This window comes from Vicugna pacos, chromosome 12 (assembly GCF_048564905.1).
Source record: "Vicugna pacos chromosome 12, VicPac4, whole genome shotgun sequence".
Taxonomy (NCBI): Eukaryota; Metazoa; Chordata; class Mammalia; order Artiodactyla; family Camelidae; genus Vicugna; species Vicugna pacos.
Genome location: NC_132998.1, coordinates 8,041,448 through 8,057,721, shown reverse-complemented (window position 1 = coordinate 8,057,721; position 16,274 = coordinate 8,041,448). Strand labels below are relative to the sequence as shown.

General features: G+C 44.8%; 1 protein-coding gene across 6 annotated transcripts in view; it reads right to left on the bottom strand.

Moving 5' to 3' along the window:
• Nucleotides 1-16,274, bottom strand: part of LOC102526535 (mitochondrial inner membrane protease ATP23 homolog) — a 272,864-nt gene that overhangs the window by 85,925 nt on the left and 170,665 nt on the right. For 2 of the 6 annotated variants that reach the window (XM_072972681.1, XM_072972680.1), the window contains exons 2-3: nucleotides 6,752-7,039; nucleotides 2,898-4,372 (exon numbers count right to left, since the gene is read on the bottom strand). The exons of 1 other annotated variant lie outside the window; for it this stretch is intronic. In XM_072972681.1, the coding sequence (XP_072828782.1) occupies nucleotides 2,903-4,210 (1,308 nt within the window). In that variant the 5' untranslated portion in view covers nucleotides 4,211-4,372; nucleotides 6,752-7,039 and the 3' untranslated portion in view covers nucleotides 2,898-2,902. Of the gene's footprint in view, nucleotides 1-2,897; nucleotides 4,373-6,751; nucleotides 7,040-16,274 lie in introns of those variants that run through there. 3 more of the 6 variants (XM_072972683.1, XM_072972684.1, XM_072972682.1) reach the window with 2 other exon arrangements.

Genomic DNA, 16,274 nt, shown 5'->3' with positions numbered 1-16,274 from the left:
TGCTTTTAGTATGAAAGACTCTGTTCACTTCCAAAGTTACTACTGCCACCAGCTTCTCCCCCCATGTCACATTAGTGAAGGTATGTCATATACAGTTGACCCTTGAACAACTTGTGGGTTATGATGTCCACCCTCCTTACAGTCGAAAATCTGTGTATAACTTATAGTCAGCCCTCCATATCTGTGGTTCTCCTGTATCTGGGGTTCTGTATTCCTAGATTCAGCTAACCTTGTATCATGTAGTACTGCAGCATTTACTGCTGAAAACAATGTGAGTGTAAGTGGACCGGCATGGTTCAAACCCATGTTATTCAAGAGTCAACTATATTTTTAATACACTTAAATTGTCGTATTCTTCTTTCCATATTGGGATTCCCCCCTAACTCCTAAATGTTTTTAAAATTTATATGCATTAAGGTTCACTCTGTGCTGCAAACTTCTGTGAGTTTTGACAAGTGCATAGTGTCATGTATATACAATTACAGTATCAAATAGAATACTTTAACTACCCTAAAAATTTCCCTGTGCTTCAGTCTCTTCAAGCTTCAGCCCTCCATGTGAACCCCTGGCAGTCAGTAATCAATTTGTTGTAGCTGTAGTTTTGCCTTTGCCAAGTGTCCGGCTATTGGAATCATACAGTGTGTATGTAGCCCGTTCACACTCACTTTTTTGACTTACAAGTATGCATTTGGCATTCACTCATGTTTTTGGCTTGCTAACTCATTTTCTTTCAGTATTGAATAGTAGTACGTTTATTTGTGTGCCCATTGACGGGCTGCTTGTTGCATCCAGTTTTTAGAGATTATGAATAAAACTGCTTGAAACATCCGTGTGCAAGTTTCTATGTGGCTATGATTTTCAAATTGGTTGCGTAAATATCTAGAACTGTAATTGCCAGATCTCAATAGTAAGATTACTTTTTGGTTTCTTAGAAACTCTCAAACTCTGGTCCACAATGGCTATATCATTTTGCATCCACAACCAGCAATGAATGAGAGTTCATAATGCTCTTCACCTACACCAGTGATTGGTATTGTCATTTTTTCCAGCTGAAGTATAGTAGATTCACAATGTCATGTTAATTTCTGGTATATAGCATGATTCAGTTCTACAAATGCTGGGACAGCAGAGGCCGCCCCCAGGCCACGTCGCAGGGGAGATGGGGGCAAATATACCGTTCATCAAGGGCAGCACCCTTCTCCCCACCACTGCCCCAGATTCCCGGGAAACTTGTTTCCAGGTGAGGTGGCTCCTGGGGGCCGGGCGCAGTGCTATCAGGGGGCAGTGGCAGCCAGTGGATGGGGGTTGCCCTGGGAAAGCAGGTGGACTTCTCCCACCTCCCCTGTGGCCTGTCCTGGGGGTGGTCTCTGTCGCCCCAGGTTCACTGGGTGCATGTATTCATGTCAGCCTGTTCCTGGGAGGAGGGCGCAGTGTGCTCAGGGGGCAGTGGCGGTGGAGTGGGGGGCCAGGCAAGGACTTGTGAAGGACTGGGCTCCAGCCCAGGATAACTGACTCTCCTCTTTTTTCACTTGCTTCTTCAGGTGGTGGCTGTGGTGTTTTTCCATTATAGGTTATTATGAGATATTGAGCAGAGGTCTCTGTGTTATACAGAGGAAACTTTTAAAAAATCTATCTTTATATATAGTGACTTACATTTGTAAAGCTCTAACGACCAAATTTCTCTTTTCCCACCCGCTTTCCCTGGTAACCATAAGACTGTTTACTGTGTCTGCGAATCTCTTTGTTTTGTAGGTGAGTTCATAGTGTCCTTTCTTTTTTTTGGTTTCCACATATGAGCAATCTAAGGTATTTTCCTTTCTTTTTGTGGCTTACTTCACTTGAAACGTGTTCTGATGTATGCAGAAGGGACAGTGATATTTTTCGGTGACTAGTTAGACTCATGTGAGTAAGACGTTTCGTCAACTCTGTGAAACTCAGTGCTGTTTCGTCCCATTGTGACCAACCTCAGGTTTATGTCAGGCCCTGCTGCGTGGAGTGCCCGGCCAGGTGGGCCGTGTTGCCCCCTCGGGATCAGAGGACACTGACTCGGTCACTCTCTGGTCTCGCAGCTGGTCGAGGACGTGAGAGGGGACTCTGCTGGGGTGGCTCCTGGGAGCTGGATCCCACCCCACCTGAGCTGCCGCCCCGCAGTCCCTCAGTGCCCTACTCATCACCGATTCTCAGCTCCGCCTCTTGGAAGCAGCCACTTCCCTCCACGTCCGCCAGCACCCTCTGGTCTCCCAGTTCCCACCTGAAAGCTGCTCTGCCTTGCTCTGTCCACCCGCCGCTCCTCCAACCTAGAGCAGCCAGAGCAAGTCCGCCCGCAGTCCTGTAGGGCTTCTGTGGCTCTGAGAGCACGGCCAGCTGTCTGCGCCCCCTCTCCCCGTGCCCCCACCCAGCAGCAGAGAGTAGAGCTCCTGCCTCTGGTCCCTCCCCCGTGATCGATCATCCAAGGCCTGCCCCATGCAGGACCCTGGGGTGGAGGGGCACTGCCGCCGTGGCTGGAGGGCAGAGCCAGAACGTCAGGTGGAAACCTAAGTTTTGCGACCAACTGGCTGCCTCAGGCCGGAAGCAGTCTTTGGAGAAACACCGGGAGCAGACCTGCCACCTGGTTTGTCTCCATCCAAAGGCACCCCGCTCGGCGCTGGCACCAGGAGGTCGGGCAGGGTGTCGTGGTGCTGGCTCTGTAGTTCACAACCACGGAGGCACCTGCCTAGTGGACACCAGCCCGCTGAAGGGTGTGAGGACTCCGTGCGATGCGGTTCCCGGGGCCCCCATCACTCGTGGACACGTTTTGCATTCCAACACGTTATTTATTGACAATCCACGTACATGGGAAGCTCTCCTTCCATGCCCCCCCACCCACTTCCCCCCAACTCACCCCCCCCACCCGAGGGGAGAGTTAAAACACCTCGTGGAGCAAACCCTCCAAGGCCCTTTTGATCTCATTGACCTCAGCCTCCTGCTTGCCCCACCACTCCTGCTGCTGCAAGGCCTCCGCCTCCCAGTCCAGCTCGTAATTCCTCTCCAGCAGCCTCTGGAGCTCAGCCAAGGACTCCTCCATGCTCAGGGCCAGGGGCTCCGATGGAATGTGCCCACGCCCCTCCCTCCCTGCCACGACCCGGGGCTCCTGTTCTGCTGGCACCTTTCTCCTCCCCAAGATGACTCTGAGGACAAAGATGACCCCGCAGGTGTTATGGAACCAGGACGGTAGGTGGAATGTGGCCCCAGCCCAGGGGCCTGCCAGCACCTTGGCCCAGTGACCCATAAGGGGGAGGACCACGCTCTCAAGGGTCCCGGGCACCGAAATGGTGACGTTGGAGTGCCTGCCCTTGCCAAAGCCCGTCGCCGCCTCCTTGGACCGCCACTGACGTGACTGCTCTGGCCACAGCAGTGGTATATCGAGCCTGGCCTGGGCTGGTGGCCTGGGATGTTTCCAGTCTGCGTCAGGGACAGGACGGCCTTTGGGTCCAGGTTTTTCTTTCCGGTCTGTGTCTTGGGCTACGGTCTGGCTGGCTGGCTGTAGGGCAGGCTGGACTGGTGCTACCCGTTCTTCCCTTCGTGGAGGAGGTTGGGGCTGAGAGTCAGGGAGGGAACCAGGGCCAAGGGAGCCAGGGCCAAGGAAGGGGACGGCACGCATGAGGACAGGCAGGATGTCTTCCTCATCCACTGTATAGCAGCCTCTTCCTGCCAGCTGACCCGGGACTGGCAGAGGTGCCGACGGCCAGAGGCAAAGGATGACGCGCACCGCGTCCACATGAGGCTTGGGGCCGGATACCCGCGGCTCAGTTGGAGGAGGTCCTGGGAAGTGCGGCACAGGAGTCAGCGGCTGCCCTCTGTCCAGTGTGTCTCCGTGGTCACTCGGCTGGCTGGTGTAAAGCCGTGTTGGGACAGCAGAGGCCTGGGAGGGACAGTCCCAGGATGGGCAGGGGTTTGCTGTGGTCCTGTTGGCGCCCGATCCCCCACCATGGGGCTGGAACCAGGAGAGGAGCCAGGCCAGCCCATGCCGGTACAGGAGGCGCCGGCTGCGGGTACGCGGGCTTGCTGGCCCGCAGAGGGGCCCGAAGGCGGACCCTAGCGTTGGAGTAGGGTGCTCGGTGTGGGTGAGGGGCCCGGGGCAAGAGGAATGGGCATGGAGTGTGTCAGAGGTGGGTGTGGAGAAGGCGGTCGAGGACGTGGCCACAAGTAGCAGGAGAACCAGAAAGGCCATCTCTGCTATGGCTCACCTTGGCAGCGGCGCCGGCTTTTATAACCGCCCGTGGTGCATCACAATGCCTCCCTGTGACCCCTGAGTCCTGTCCGGCCAATCACCAGGCTGCTCTCAGCAGGCCACGCCTCCGGCCAACTGCCAGGAGGCTGTCACCATGTCCCTCTGTAACGGAAAAGAACAGATCGGACTCCATGTTGGATCTGTTCCTGTGGCTTTCACCACTGTGCCTTGTTTTCCAGGCTTCGTCTTGCTAGCTCTGCACCTTTTGTAAAGCAGTGTTGCCTTTAGCCTGAAACGTACAGGAGAGCCCGTTCTGGGATGTTAGCACTTGCACACTGATGTAGAGATGGCAGGTTGCAAAACAGAAAATAGCCTTTGTTTGTTGGAGGTTTACAGGGACACCAGGGCCTGACTCACATGGACAGCTGCAGGAACAAAGGCTTCCTGTGGCAAGAAGTTTGCAACAACCATCCACACCGCCTCCCCTGTTTTTCTGTATAAAAGGAGACTGTGTTCTGACTGGAGTAGGATGGTTCTCCAAGATATTAGTCTGCCATCCTGTCGGTCAGCCAGCTTTCCGAATAAAGTCACTATCCTTGCCCAGCCCCTCATCTCCCGTTTTATTGGCCTGTCGTGCGGCGAGCAGAATGAGTTTGGACTCAGTAACAAGTGGGATTTCCCGTCACCTAAGATGGGCACCACGGGAGGGGCAGGCTTTAGGGGCGGGGAAGCCCGGGCGAGCTTTCCCTCGGATGAGCGAGGTTTGAGGTGCTGTGACACATCCGAACAGAGCTGTCAAATGCACAGTTGGGAGATACGGGTCTGAAGTTCCAGAAAGAACTTCAAAGGACAGAGATGGTAACTTGAGGCTCCTGAATGTCCCTTCTACCACAGAGGCACTGAGTACACGGCTATTCGTGGAGCAGTTGCCTCTGAGAGAAACCCAGAGCCTGGCTGAGTGACTCCTACACATCAGGTAACAGAAAACACCCACGTCAGAAGGGGTAGGAAAGGCACATCCCCTCCATCAACCCCACCCCCAGCGCAGTGCCCTGCAATTGAGGGGCCCCCCAACTCCCAGCTTCTCCCTGTGGAGCGAGGGGTCTGAACTGAACAACTCGCACCCCCCCCTTAACTAAGGCTTCCATCCAAGGGACAAGCTCCCACGTCACTGTGCTCTGAAAGTCAGCAGGGCCTGTGTCCACCAGTCCCACAGGAATGTGGCAAACGGAACCAGTGGGAGCACCAGCACCCGCTGGGCTACTCCCTTAGGCCCCAGCTCAGAGGTTGCAGGTAGAAATGTGATCTTCCCGCTTCCACTTTCCTGGCAGGGGTTTGGCTGCAGACTTTGCAAAGGGCCTCCTGGGGCCCAGCATCTAGTTAGCACACACACAGGTGCCAGCTGTGACCCTCCCCAGAGCCCCGCCTTCTCCCTCTGGCTCACTCCAACAGTAAAAGCAAGCATCTCCCTGGGAGGAGTCTGTCCACACGTCTAGTGCCCCAGCTTTTACAGCTGCCATTCGAGAGATGGGCCCTTAGTCACCCAGGTTTGGTAGCCTGTAGGACTTCCACTCCCGAGTCCCACAGGACTGAAAGAAAGGTGTGCTTTTTAAATGGACACAGGAATACCCCCCCTCAGCTCAGCACCGGGTGAGGAAGTCAAAACACTCGTCTCCCAGTTTCTCTATAGAAAGGGCTGTATTACACACTTTCTCAGTCCTGTCTGAGGGTCCAACTTCCAATCAACCCACATTTAGGCTCTGCCTGAGAGTTTCCCCTTTGGAAAACTGATGGGTCTAGGGAGCCACTAAAACAAAGAGAGCAGTTTGGACAATGGCAGAGGTGTAAGACAGACAACCAGGAGCTCAGGGCTGGCTGACGGCTGGGTTCAGCTCCCCCAGAAGACCATTCCACCCAGACTGGGAGAGGCGGCGGTTTTGCCTAATGTGCAGAAACCAACAGAGAGGGTCAAGGAAAATGAAGAAACGGGAATAGATTCCAAACAAAAGGACAAGCTAGATTTCCAGAAACTCACCAGAATGATCAACCTGAGAGAGAGAGAGTTCAAAATGACAGTCATGAAGATGCTCACTGATTCAAGAGAGCAATTAATGAACAAAGTGAAAACTTGAACAAGAGATAGAAAATATTGAAAAGTAGAAAACAGCAATCATAGAAGTAAAAAATAGAATAAAAATAATTGAACTGAAAAATTCAGTCGAGAGGTTCAATAGTAGACTAAATTGAGCAAAAGGAATGATCAACACACTAGAAAACAGGGCGGTAGAATTTGTTCAAGCAGAGAACAAGAAGGAAAAAGAATGAAGAGTGAAGATACTAGGGGGCCTTTCAGGAACCATCAAGCAGGTGAACATGTACATTATAGAGGTCCCAGAGGAGAGGAGAGAGGAGAACAGGCAGAACGCCTATTTGAAGAAATAAGGGTGAAAACCTCCCTAAACTGGGGAGAGAGGCAGACGTCCTGACCCAGGAAGCCCAGAACTCCAAATAAGGCAGTCACAAACCACATGACCCACTTACACAGAGTGTCCAGGAGAGGCACATCCACAAACAAAGTGTGCTCCCGGTTTCCAGGCTCCATCATCCAACAGTGCAGCCAGGAACTCGCTGGGCAACATGAACCGACTCTCGCTGTCAGCAGGGGGTCTGAGTCAAGCACACACAGCCACAGATGGCCAAGGGGGTGCTGAGTCAAAGGCACTAAAATGGTCTGAAACGGCAGTCAGCGGCAGAGGTCAGGAGACAGCATATTCATTTCTTCCTCTTCTTCCCACCACTCATCCTGGGCTATCCGGGTGTAGAAGAGGCCTACCGAGGAAGGAAGACAGATGCATGGCCTTGACACCAGGAGACAACGCCCCTGCACCCAAACTCTGGGGACTGAGAGCCCCAGCCAGGAGCAATGAAAGAAATCCTGATGCAAAGTTGAGCAAGCTGTGGGGACATCCACCTCCATCCCTACCCCCCAGCAAAATCTAATACACATGAGGAAATCGAATACAAAGAAAAACAACCAACAAAATAATCAGAACAAAAAGTCACTCCAGAATTAATTTTATACAATTAAAACTTTCAAGTAAATATATTTATATAATAGCAAAGAAACAAATGAAGAAATAAAGATGCATTTGAGAAGAACACGACATTATGAAACAAAAACCTATTACAGTAAGAACAGAGATATATGAAAAGCCATTTAGACATCTTGGAGAGACAAACACAGTCGTTACAATAGAAAGGGAAAGAGATGAGATAAGCACTAGTTGACACAAAATCAGAAAGGGGCTTAGTTAGTTAACTTGAAGGAGGCTGAAAAATTGATCTTGAATACAACTGAGAGAAACAGGTAGAATGTGAAAGAACAAGTAAGATATCTGAAGGGACAGATTAAGAGGCTCCAGCACCTCTCTAGAAAAAAACCCAGAAGATGACTGTGAAAGTAGCCACTGAGGAATACTGCCTGAAAAAATACAGCTAAACATTGTCTAGAACATTTCTAAAGGAAATGCACATTCTCAAAATAGCACAGAATGGGAGGGCACAGCTCAGTGGCAGAGTCCAAGCTTAACATGCACGTCATGGGTTCGATCTCCAATATCTCCATTAAGTAAGAAGTAAATAAATAAACCTAATTAGCTCCACTTCCCTCCCCCCCAAAAAAGTACACAGCACAATGAATAAAAACGGAGCCTCAGGTACGCACAAATTTCTGCGAAATTTCAGAACAATGGGGACAGAGAGGATATCCTACAGTCAGCCAGAGACAAGAAACAAGGGCAAGAAGCCATAAATTCCTACACAGCAACACAAGAAGCCGAAAGACAAATGAGCAACATCTTCAAAATTCTGTAGGAAAACAATTGCCAACTTAGAAGTTTATATCCAAATTATCACTAAGGTAAGAGAATAAAGTCATCTTCGAATACATAATCTTTCACACACACAAAAAATACACCTTCCACACAACCGTTTTTTAGGATTTTTCCATCCTAAAGAGAGAGGAAACCAAGAAAGAGGAGGCTGCCTGCGAGGAGGATTCCTGGGTTACAGGGAAGGGGGCAGTGATGGGGAGACAGTCTGACCCAGACGCCATCCAGCCCACCCAGTCCGGCCCGAGACAACGCCCACGTCCACGACTGCCTAGAAGGCGTCAGTGACAGAATCAACATGTCTGTGATTTCATGTCTCAATGAAGAATTTTTATGTCGTGTACATGCTTCAGGGCCAAACATCTGTACAAACCCATCCAAAATCTAGGGGGGGTGAATCAGATCCGTTATTTTTTTTTTAATTTACCTTTCACAGTAGTCTTTCCTTGATCATTAAAAGGATTCAGGAATATCTGGGACAAAGAGAATTAAATCCTTAAAATAATTAGGCTGCAATTTTTAATTTCACGGTAATTAATGTGACTAACATTAAGTAGATATTCAGGCCAACTGACGTACATACCGTGTGCGGTGCCCGTGCTAAGACTGAACGGAGGACGCTGCTACTGAAGGATCCCTACAAGTCAGAATGCACAGGGAAAGAAGTTTCCCGAGAAGAGTCAAAAATGGAAATACTTCATATTTTAGTATAGTATGACGATGAGTGACGTTCCTTTGTTTTTAAACGTAACTTTTCTCTATAAGTAGAAATCATGACAGGAAAAAGTCAGGCTGGAAATCTGGGCGACATCTCTGGCTTTCCCCTCTCCCCCCATTCATCTCATATGAACACACCCTCGGGAGCCGGCCACTTGAACGTAAAAAGGCTGAATAGCCACCTCACTCCTAACACCACAACAATTCCAAGTAGACAGCATTTTTAAGTATGCAAAAATGAAACTGTAAAATGAAGGAAGAAAACACAGGGCAATTTTCTATACTCTTTGGTTGAAGCAGGACTTTCAAAACATGATACGAAACCCACAAGTCACAAGGAAAGGTGACTATATACATTTTAAAACAGCTGGATGGCAAAACATATAATTAAGCTTAATGATTATCTGAGAAAATACCTGCAACAAAACTGATAGATTATTACTTCTCTGAGATACAACAGTTCTTCAAAATTACTGAGAAAAACACCGGCAGCCAGAGTAAGAGGTGGACAGAAGATGGGCAAGGGAAGTGAGGGAGGAAATGGAAGCCGATAACACATAAACCACACACGACTCTCCCCCAAATCAAAAAAAAGCAATTAAAACAAGGTACCATGGTAACCTGACAAAACTGAAGTTATAAACAGTGCTGGTCAATGTGAGGAAGCCAGTCTCTGCACACCCTGCTTGTGAGAAAGCTGATTACAGTTACTTGGCAAAGAATGTAAAAATTTTATCCTCACCTACCATTTGAAAGAGCAACTGCAATTTCAAATTTATCCTGTAGATAAAGTGTCATGAACATGAACGGAGATGCACAGGGATGTTTACCCCAGCACTGCTCATCCATCTAAACCTGCACACCTAAATATCCATCCAGGGCCCTGGTCAGAGGTCACCGCTGGCAGCACTGGAATACTGCGCACCGCCAGGGAGAACAAAGGACCTCGCCGTGCGTACACAGTGAAGGGAAAGAAGAAAGGCCCAGAACAGCATGCATGGAGCACTCCTTTCTCTAAAGTATGTTCATGTCCATCACACACCTGAACTCTCCGTGACTATGACTGTGTGGCATGTGTAGGGGACACACAGGACAGCGACCAATCTCTTAACAGTGTCTTCCTCAGGGAAGTGGATTTTCAGAAGAATGAAAGTGACCAGCTTTACTTTTTCCTCTTATCTCTCTAGTGTATTTTTAAAAAGCAAATATTACATTAAAGTAACCTAAAATTAATTTTTAAATTACTTAAAAAAACCCCCAAACCTCTGAGTTCAGTTCAGTAGGTATTTACTGAGGACTACACAGATGTTTAACTTCCTTCCCATGTTCCTGTAAGGCATTTTAAGTAGAAGAATGAAACACAGTTCTCTGCCCCTGAGCTCATGAGGTGGTAGGAATATACTTTTAGACGAATACCTACAAGGAAATGCACCCGTCTTCTAACAGCATGTGCACTGAGAGTGCAATGAATTCCACCAGGGAGCGGTCAGGAAAAGGGCAAAAGAGAATGACGATCACACTCAGGTTCGTCTCACTGCAGGCGGTCTACCCGCAATAACATGTATGACCGAAACACTGCACTGTACGCCAGAAACTGACACAACATTGTACACCGACTGTACTTCAATGAAAATACTTTTTTAAAACAGAGCAAGGCATGTACGTGACCCCATTTGTGACTGGGTCTCGGTGTACGCACTTACACATGCTGTACGAACAAGGAAGTCTGGGAGGACCCCAAACCAAAGTCAGTGGGAGAAGATCGCTTTCCACCCCCGAACCGCTGAATAATTTTACAATTTAAGTCTCCAAAAAGACACATCTTATAAAAAAAGAAAATCATATAAAAAGAAGATCTTATCAACTTCGGGGTTAGACAGAAGTAGGTTCAAATACCAAACTGTGACTTGGGGCAAGCTACTTCACGTTGGGTTTCTTATCTGATAAGTAGAGAAACCACAGTCTGCTAATTCAGGGGGGTTACAGAATTAAATGGGACAACAAGTATGCCACTCGCAGCACAGCACTCCCTCCCTTCCCCTATGTAGAAGCACACAAGCAAAATTAAGATTGGGTGGTAATGAGAAACACAACAGGAATTCAGAGAAGAAAAAGATCACAGAAGATCAGAGAACCTACAAGAAATGTGAAGAAAAGGCTAAGACCGAAGTTGAGCTTTTGAAAAAAAAAAAAGGCAGAATGTTAGTAACAGAGTTGGGCTGGGTGGGAGGTATTACCAAAATAAAATAAATAATCAGAACACATACACAGGAAGAAGAACGAGAGGTGTAAACGTGCCCCAGTGCCGACCACAAAGTGCATGCACGAGCAACATCCTTTACATCAATGAAAAAGGTGCACGTTAGGGAACAGGAAACAACCAGGCTATGTAGATAGAATGGGCGCATATTTTAGAGATCCCTGGAATCAAAACGAAGATTAGATCTGATGCAGTTGCCAGTGTGAGGCTTCCAGGGCTGGAGTTACCTGGCAAAGCCACATTTCAGGAAGATACGGTCCACCAGCAGTAAGCCAGACTGACAGGATACAGAGTAATCAATCAGTTACAAAGAATAATTAAGTCACTTACTTAAATATGTATTTACACACATTCATACACACTAGGACACAACAACTATTACACACATAACAATATTACCACAGACGGGGCATGAGATGGGAACTGAACCAAAGAGGGTGGTAACTAGAATAGAAATATGACTGCGATACTGGAATATGCCACCAAATGACCATGCCTAGTCCTCACAGCTAGCACTTGTAGGTACAAATAAACACATATAAAAACAAACAAACACTTAAGTACTTCTCAACAACCCCTACATGCTGACTCACCTAATCCTCTTGAAACAAAACGCCTTTCTGGGAGTTAATTTGTCTAAACAGGTTCCCCCTTCACAGGAATGTGTTTGGGTTTCTTTTTATTTAAATTGTTTATTGGATTTTTCTTTCAAACACCAAAAAATGTTTTTGTCCTTGCAACCCAATCTAACACAAGCATACAAAGGTTCTTAGGCCCACAGTCTGTCTCCAGAATTCACCCTGTGCTCACTCCTCCCCGAAAGCCACAATTAACCGTTTTAGGCAAATAGTCTATACTTTTCTTTAAGATCATAAAAACATAAATGAGCTTGTATGCATAGATATTAGTAATATCTTTTAGAATGTGATCATAATATACATATTATTTTGCAACCTGCTTTTTTTAGTTTAACAGTAAATCATGAGTATTTCCACAGAGGTCAATGAATTTTTTTTTTTTAACATTTTTTATTGATTTATAATCATTTTACAATGTTGTGTCAAATTCCAGTGTTCAGCACAATTTTTCAGTCATTCATGGACATATACACACTCATTGTCACATTTTTTTCTCTGTGATTTATCATAACATTTTGTGTATATTTCCCTGTGCTATACAGTGTAATCTTGTTTATCTATTCTACAATTTTGAAATCCCAGTCTATCCCTTCCCACCCTCTACCCCCCTGGTAACCACAAGTCTGTATTCCCTGTCCATAAGTCTTTAGATTCCACATATAAGCTATCTCATATGGTATTTTTCTTTCTCTTTCTGGCTTACTTCACTTAGAATGACATTCTCTAGGAGCATCCATGTTGCTGCAAATGGCGTTATGTTGTCGGTTTTTATGGCTGAGTAGTATTCCATTGTATAAATATACCACCTCTTCTTTATTCAGTCACCTGTTGATGGACATTTAGGCTGTTTCCATGTCTTGGCTATTGTAAATAGTGCTGCTATGAACATTGGAGTGCAGGTGTCATCCTGAAGTAGATTTCCTTCTGGATACAAGCACAGGAGTGGGATTCCTGGGTCATATGGTAAGTCTATTCCTAGTCTTTTGAGGAATCTCCACACTGTTTTCCATAGTGGCTGCACCAAACTGCATTCCCACCAGCAGTGTAGGAGGGTTCCCCTTTCTCCACAGCCTCTCCAGCATTTGTCATTTGTGGATTTTTGAATGACGGCCATTCTGACTGGTGTGAGGTGATACCTCATTGTAGTTTTGATTTGTATTTCTCTGATAATTAGTGATATTGAACATTTTTTCATGTGCTTTTTGATCATTTGTATGTCTTCCTTGGAGAATTGCTTGTTTAAGTCTTCTGTCCATTTTTGGATTGGGTTGTTTATTTTTTTCTTATTGAGTCGTATGAGCTGCTTATATATTTTGGAGATCAAGCCTTTGTCGGTTTCACTTGCAAAAATTTTCTCCCATTCTGTAGGTTTTCTTCTTGTTTTATTTCTGGTTTCCTTTGCTGTGCAGAAGCTTGTAAGTTTAATTAGGTCCCATTTGTTTATTCTTGCTTTTATTTCTATTGTTTGAGTAGACTGTTCTAGGAGAACATTTTTGAGATGTATGTCAGATAATGTTTTGCCTAAGTTTTCCTCTAGGAGGTTTATTGTATCTTGTCTTATGTTTAAGTCTTTGATCCATTTTGAGTTGATTTTTGTGTATGGTGTAAGGGAGTGTTCTAGCTTCACTGATTTACATGCTGCTGTCCAGTTTTCCCAACACCATTTGCTGAAGAGACTGTCTTTATTCCATTGTATATTCTTGCCTCCTTTGTCGAAGATGAGTTGACCAAAAGTTTGTGGGTTCATTTCTGGGCTCTCTATTCTGTTCCATTGGTCTATATGTCTGTTTTGGTATCAATACCATGCTGTCTTGATGACTGTAGCTCTATAGTATTGTCTGAAGTCTGGGAGAGTTATTCCTCCAGCCTCTTTCTTTCTCTTCAGTAATGCTTTGGCAATTCTAGGTCTTTGATGGTTCCATATAAATTTTATTATGATTTGTTCTAGTTCTGTGAAATATGTCCTGAGTAGTTTGATAGGGATTGCATTAAATCTGTAGATTGCCTTGGGCAGTGTGACCATTTTAACAATATTGATTCTTCCAATCCAAGAGCATGGAATATCCTTCCATTTTTTAAAGCCTTCTTTAATTTCCTTCATCAATGGTTTATAGTTTTCTGTGTATAATTCTTTCACCTCCTTGGTTAGATTTATTCCCAGATATTTTATTACTTTGGGTGCTATTTTAAAGGGGATTGTTTCTTTACTTTCTTTTTCTGTTGATTTATCGTTAGTGTAAAGAAATGCAACTGATTTTTGAACATTAATTTTGTAACCTGCTACCTTGCTGAATTCTTCAATAAGCTCTAGTAGCTTTTGTGTGGACCATTTAGGGTTTTCTACATATAGTAACATGCCATCGGCATATAGTGACACTTTCACCCCTTCTTTTCCAATTTGGATCCCTTTTATTTCTCTCTCTTGTCTGATTGCTGTGGCTAGGACTTCTAAGACTATGTTGAATAGTAGTGGTGATAGTGGGCATCCTTGTCTAGTCCGATTTTAGTGGGAAGCTTTTGAGTTTTTCATCATTGAGTACTATGCTGGCTGTAGGTTTGTCATATATAGCTTTTATTATGTTGAGGTATGTCCCCTCTATACCCACTTTGGTGAGAGTTTTTTTTTTACCATAAATGAGTGTTGAATTTTATCAAATGCTTTTTCTGCATCTATTGAGATGATCATGTGATTTTTCTCCTTTCTCTTGTTGATGTGATGTACTACATTGATTGATTTGAGTATGTTGAACCATCCTTGTGTCCCTGGTATGAACCTCACCTGGTCATGATGTATAATCTTTTTTATGTGTTGTTGGATTCTATTTGCTAATATTTTGGTGAGGATTTTGGCGTCTATGTTCATCCGTGATATTGGCCTGTAATTCTCTTTTTTGGTAGTGTCTTTGCCTGGTTTTGGTATCAGGGTGATGGTGGCTTCATAGAATGTGTTTGGGAGTATTCCCTCCTTTTCAATCTTCTGGAAGAGTTTGAGAAGGACTGGTATGACTTCTTCTTTGTATGTTTGGTAGAATTCCCTGGTGAAGCCATCTGGTCCTCAACTTTTATTTGTAGGGAGGTTTTTTATTGCTATTTCGATTTCATTTCTACTGATCAGTTTGTTCAAGTGGTCAGTTTCTTCTTGATTCAGTCTTGGTTGACAGTATGTTTCCAGAAACTTGTCCATCTCCTCTAGGTTATCCAATTTGGTTCCATATAGTTTTTCATAATATTCTCATATGATATTCTGTATTTCTATTTTATTTTTTGTAATTTCTCAATTATCCTTTCTTATTTTGCTAATTTGTGAGCTCTCTTTTTTCTTCTTTGTGAGTTTGGCCAGAGGTTTGTCGATTTTATTTACTTTTTCAAAAAACCAGCTTTTGGTTTGATTGATTTTTTTCTATGGTCTTTTTAATCTGTATTTTATTTATTTCCTCCCTAATCTTTATAACTTCCTTCCTTCTGCTGCCTTTTGGATTTTTTTTGTTCTTTTTCTAGTTCATTCAGCTGGTGGGTTAAATTGTTTATTTGAGATTGTTCTTTTTTGAGGAAGGCCTGTATTGCTATAAACTTCCCTCTTAGCACTGCCTTTACTGTGTCCCATAAATTTTGTGTGGTTGTGCTTTCATTTTCATTTGTCTCAAGGTATTTTTTAATTTCAGCTTTGATTTCCTCATTGACCCATTGGTTTTTTAATAAAATATTGTTTAATCTCCATGCTTTCCTTTTGTTCTCCTTTGTTTCTCTGTTGTTGATTTCTAGTTTCATGGCATTGTGATCAGTAAAGATACTTGAGATAATTTCTATCTTCTTAAAAGTGCTGAGGTTTCTTTTGTGCCCAAGTACATGATCAATCCTGGAAAATGTTCCATGTGCACTTGAATGTATATCCTATTTTTGGGGGGTTTGTAATGCTCTAAAAATATCCACCAAATCTAATTTTTCTATTGCATTATTTAATTTCTCTGTTGCCTTATTTATTTTCTGTCTGGAAGATCTGTCTAGTGATGTTAATGTGGTGTTAAAATCTCCAAGTATGATTGTATTCCCATCAATATCCCCCTTCATCTCTGTTAGTAATTGTTTTATGTACTTAGGTGCTCCTATATTGGGTGCATATATATAAATGAGTGTAATATCCTCGTCTTGTATTACTCCTTTAATCACTATAAAATGTCCTTCTTTATCTTTCTTTATGGCCTTTGTTTTTTATTAAAGTCTATTTTGTCTGAAATCAGTAGTTCAATACCTGCTTTTTTGGCTTGTCCATTTGCATGGAATATCCTTTTCCATCCTTTCACTCTCAATCTATATGTGTCCTTCTCCCTAAAGTGGGTCTCTTGCATGCAGCATATTGAAGGTTCTTGCTTTATTATCCAGTCTGCCACTCTATGTCTTTTGACTGGAGCGTTTAGTCCATTGACATTTACAGTAATTAATGATAGATGTTTTTACTGCCATTTTGAACTTATCTTTGCAGTTGATTTGGTATTTCCTCTTTGTTCCTTTCTTCTTCCTTTTGTGGTTTGGTAACTTTCCTTTGTATTATCATGGATTTT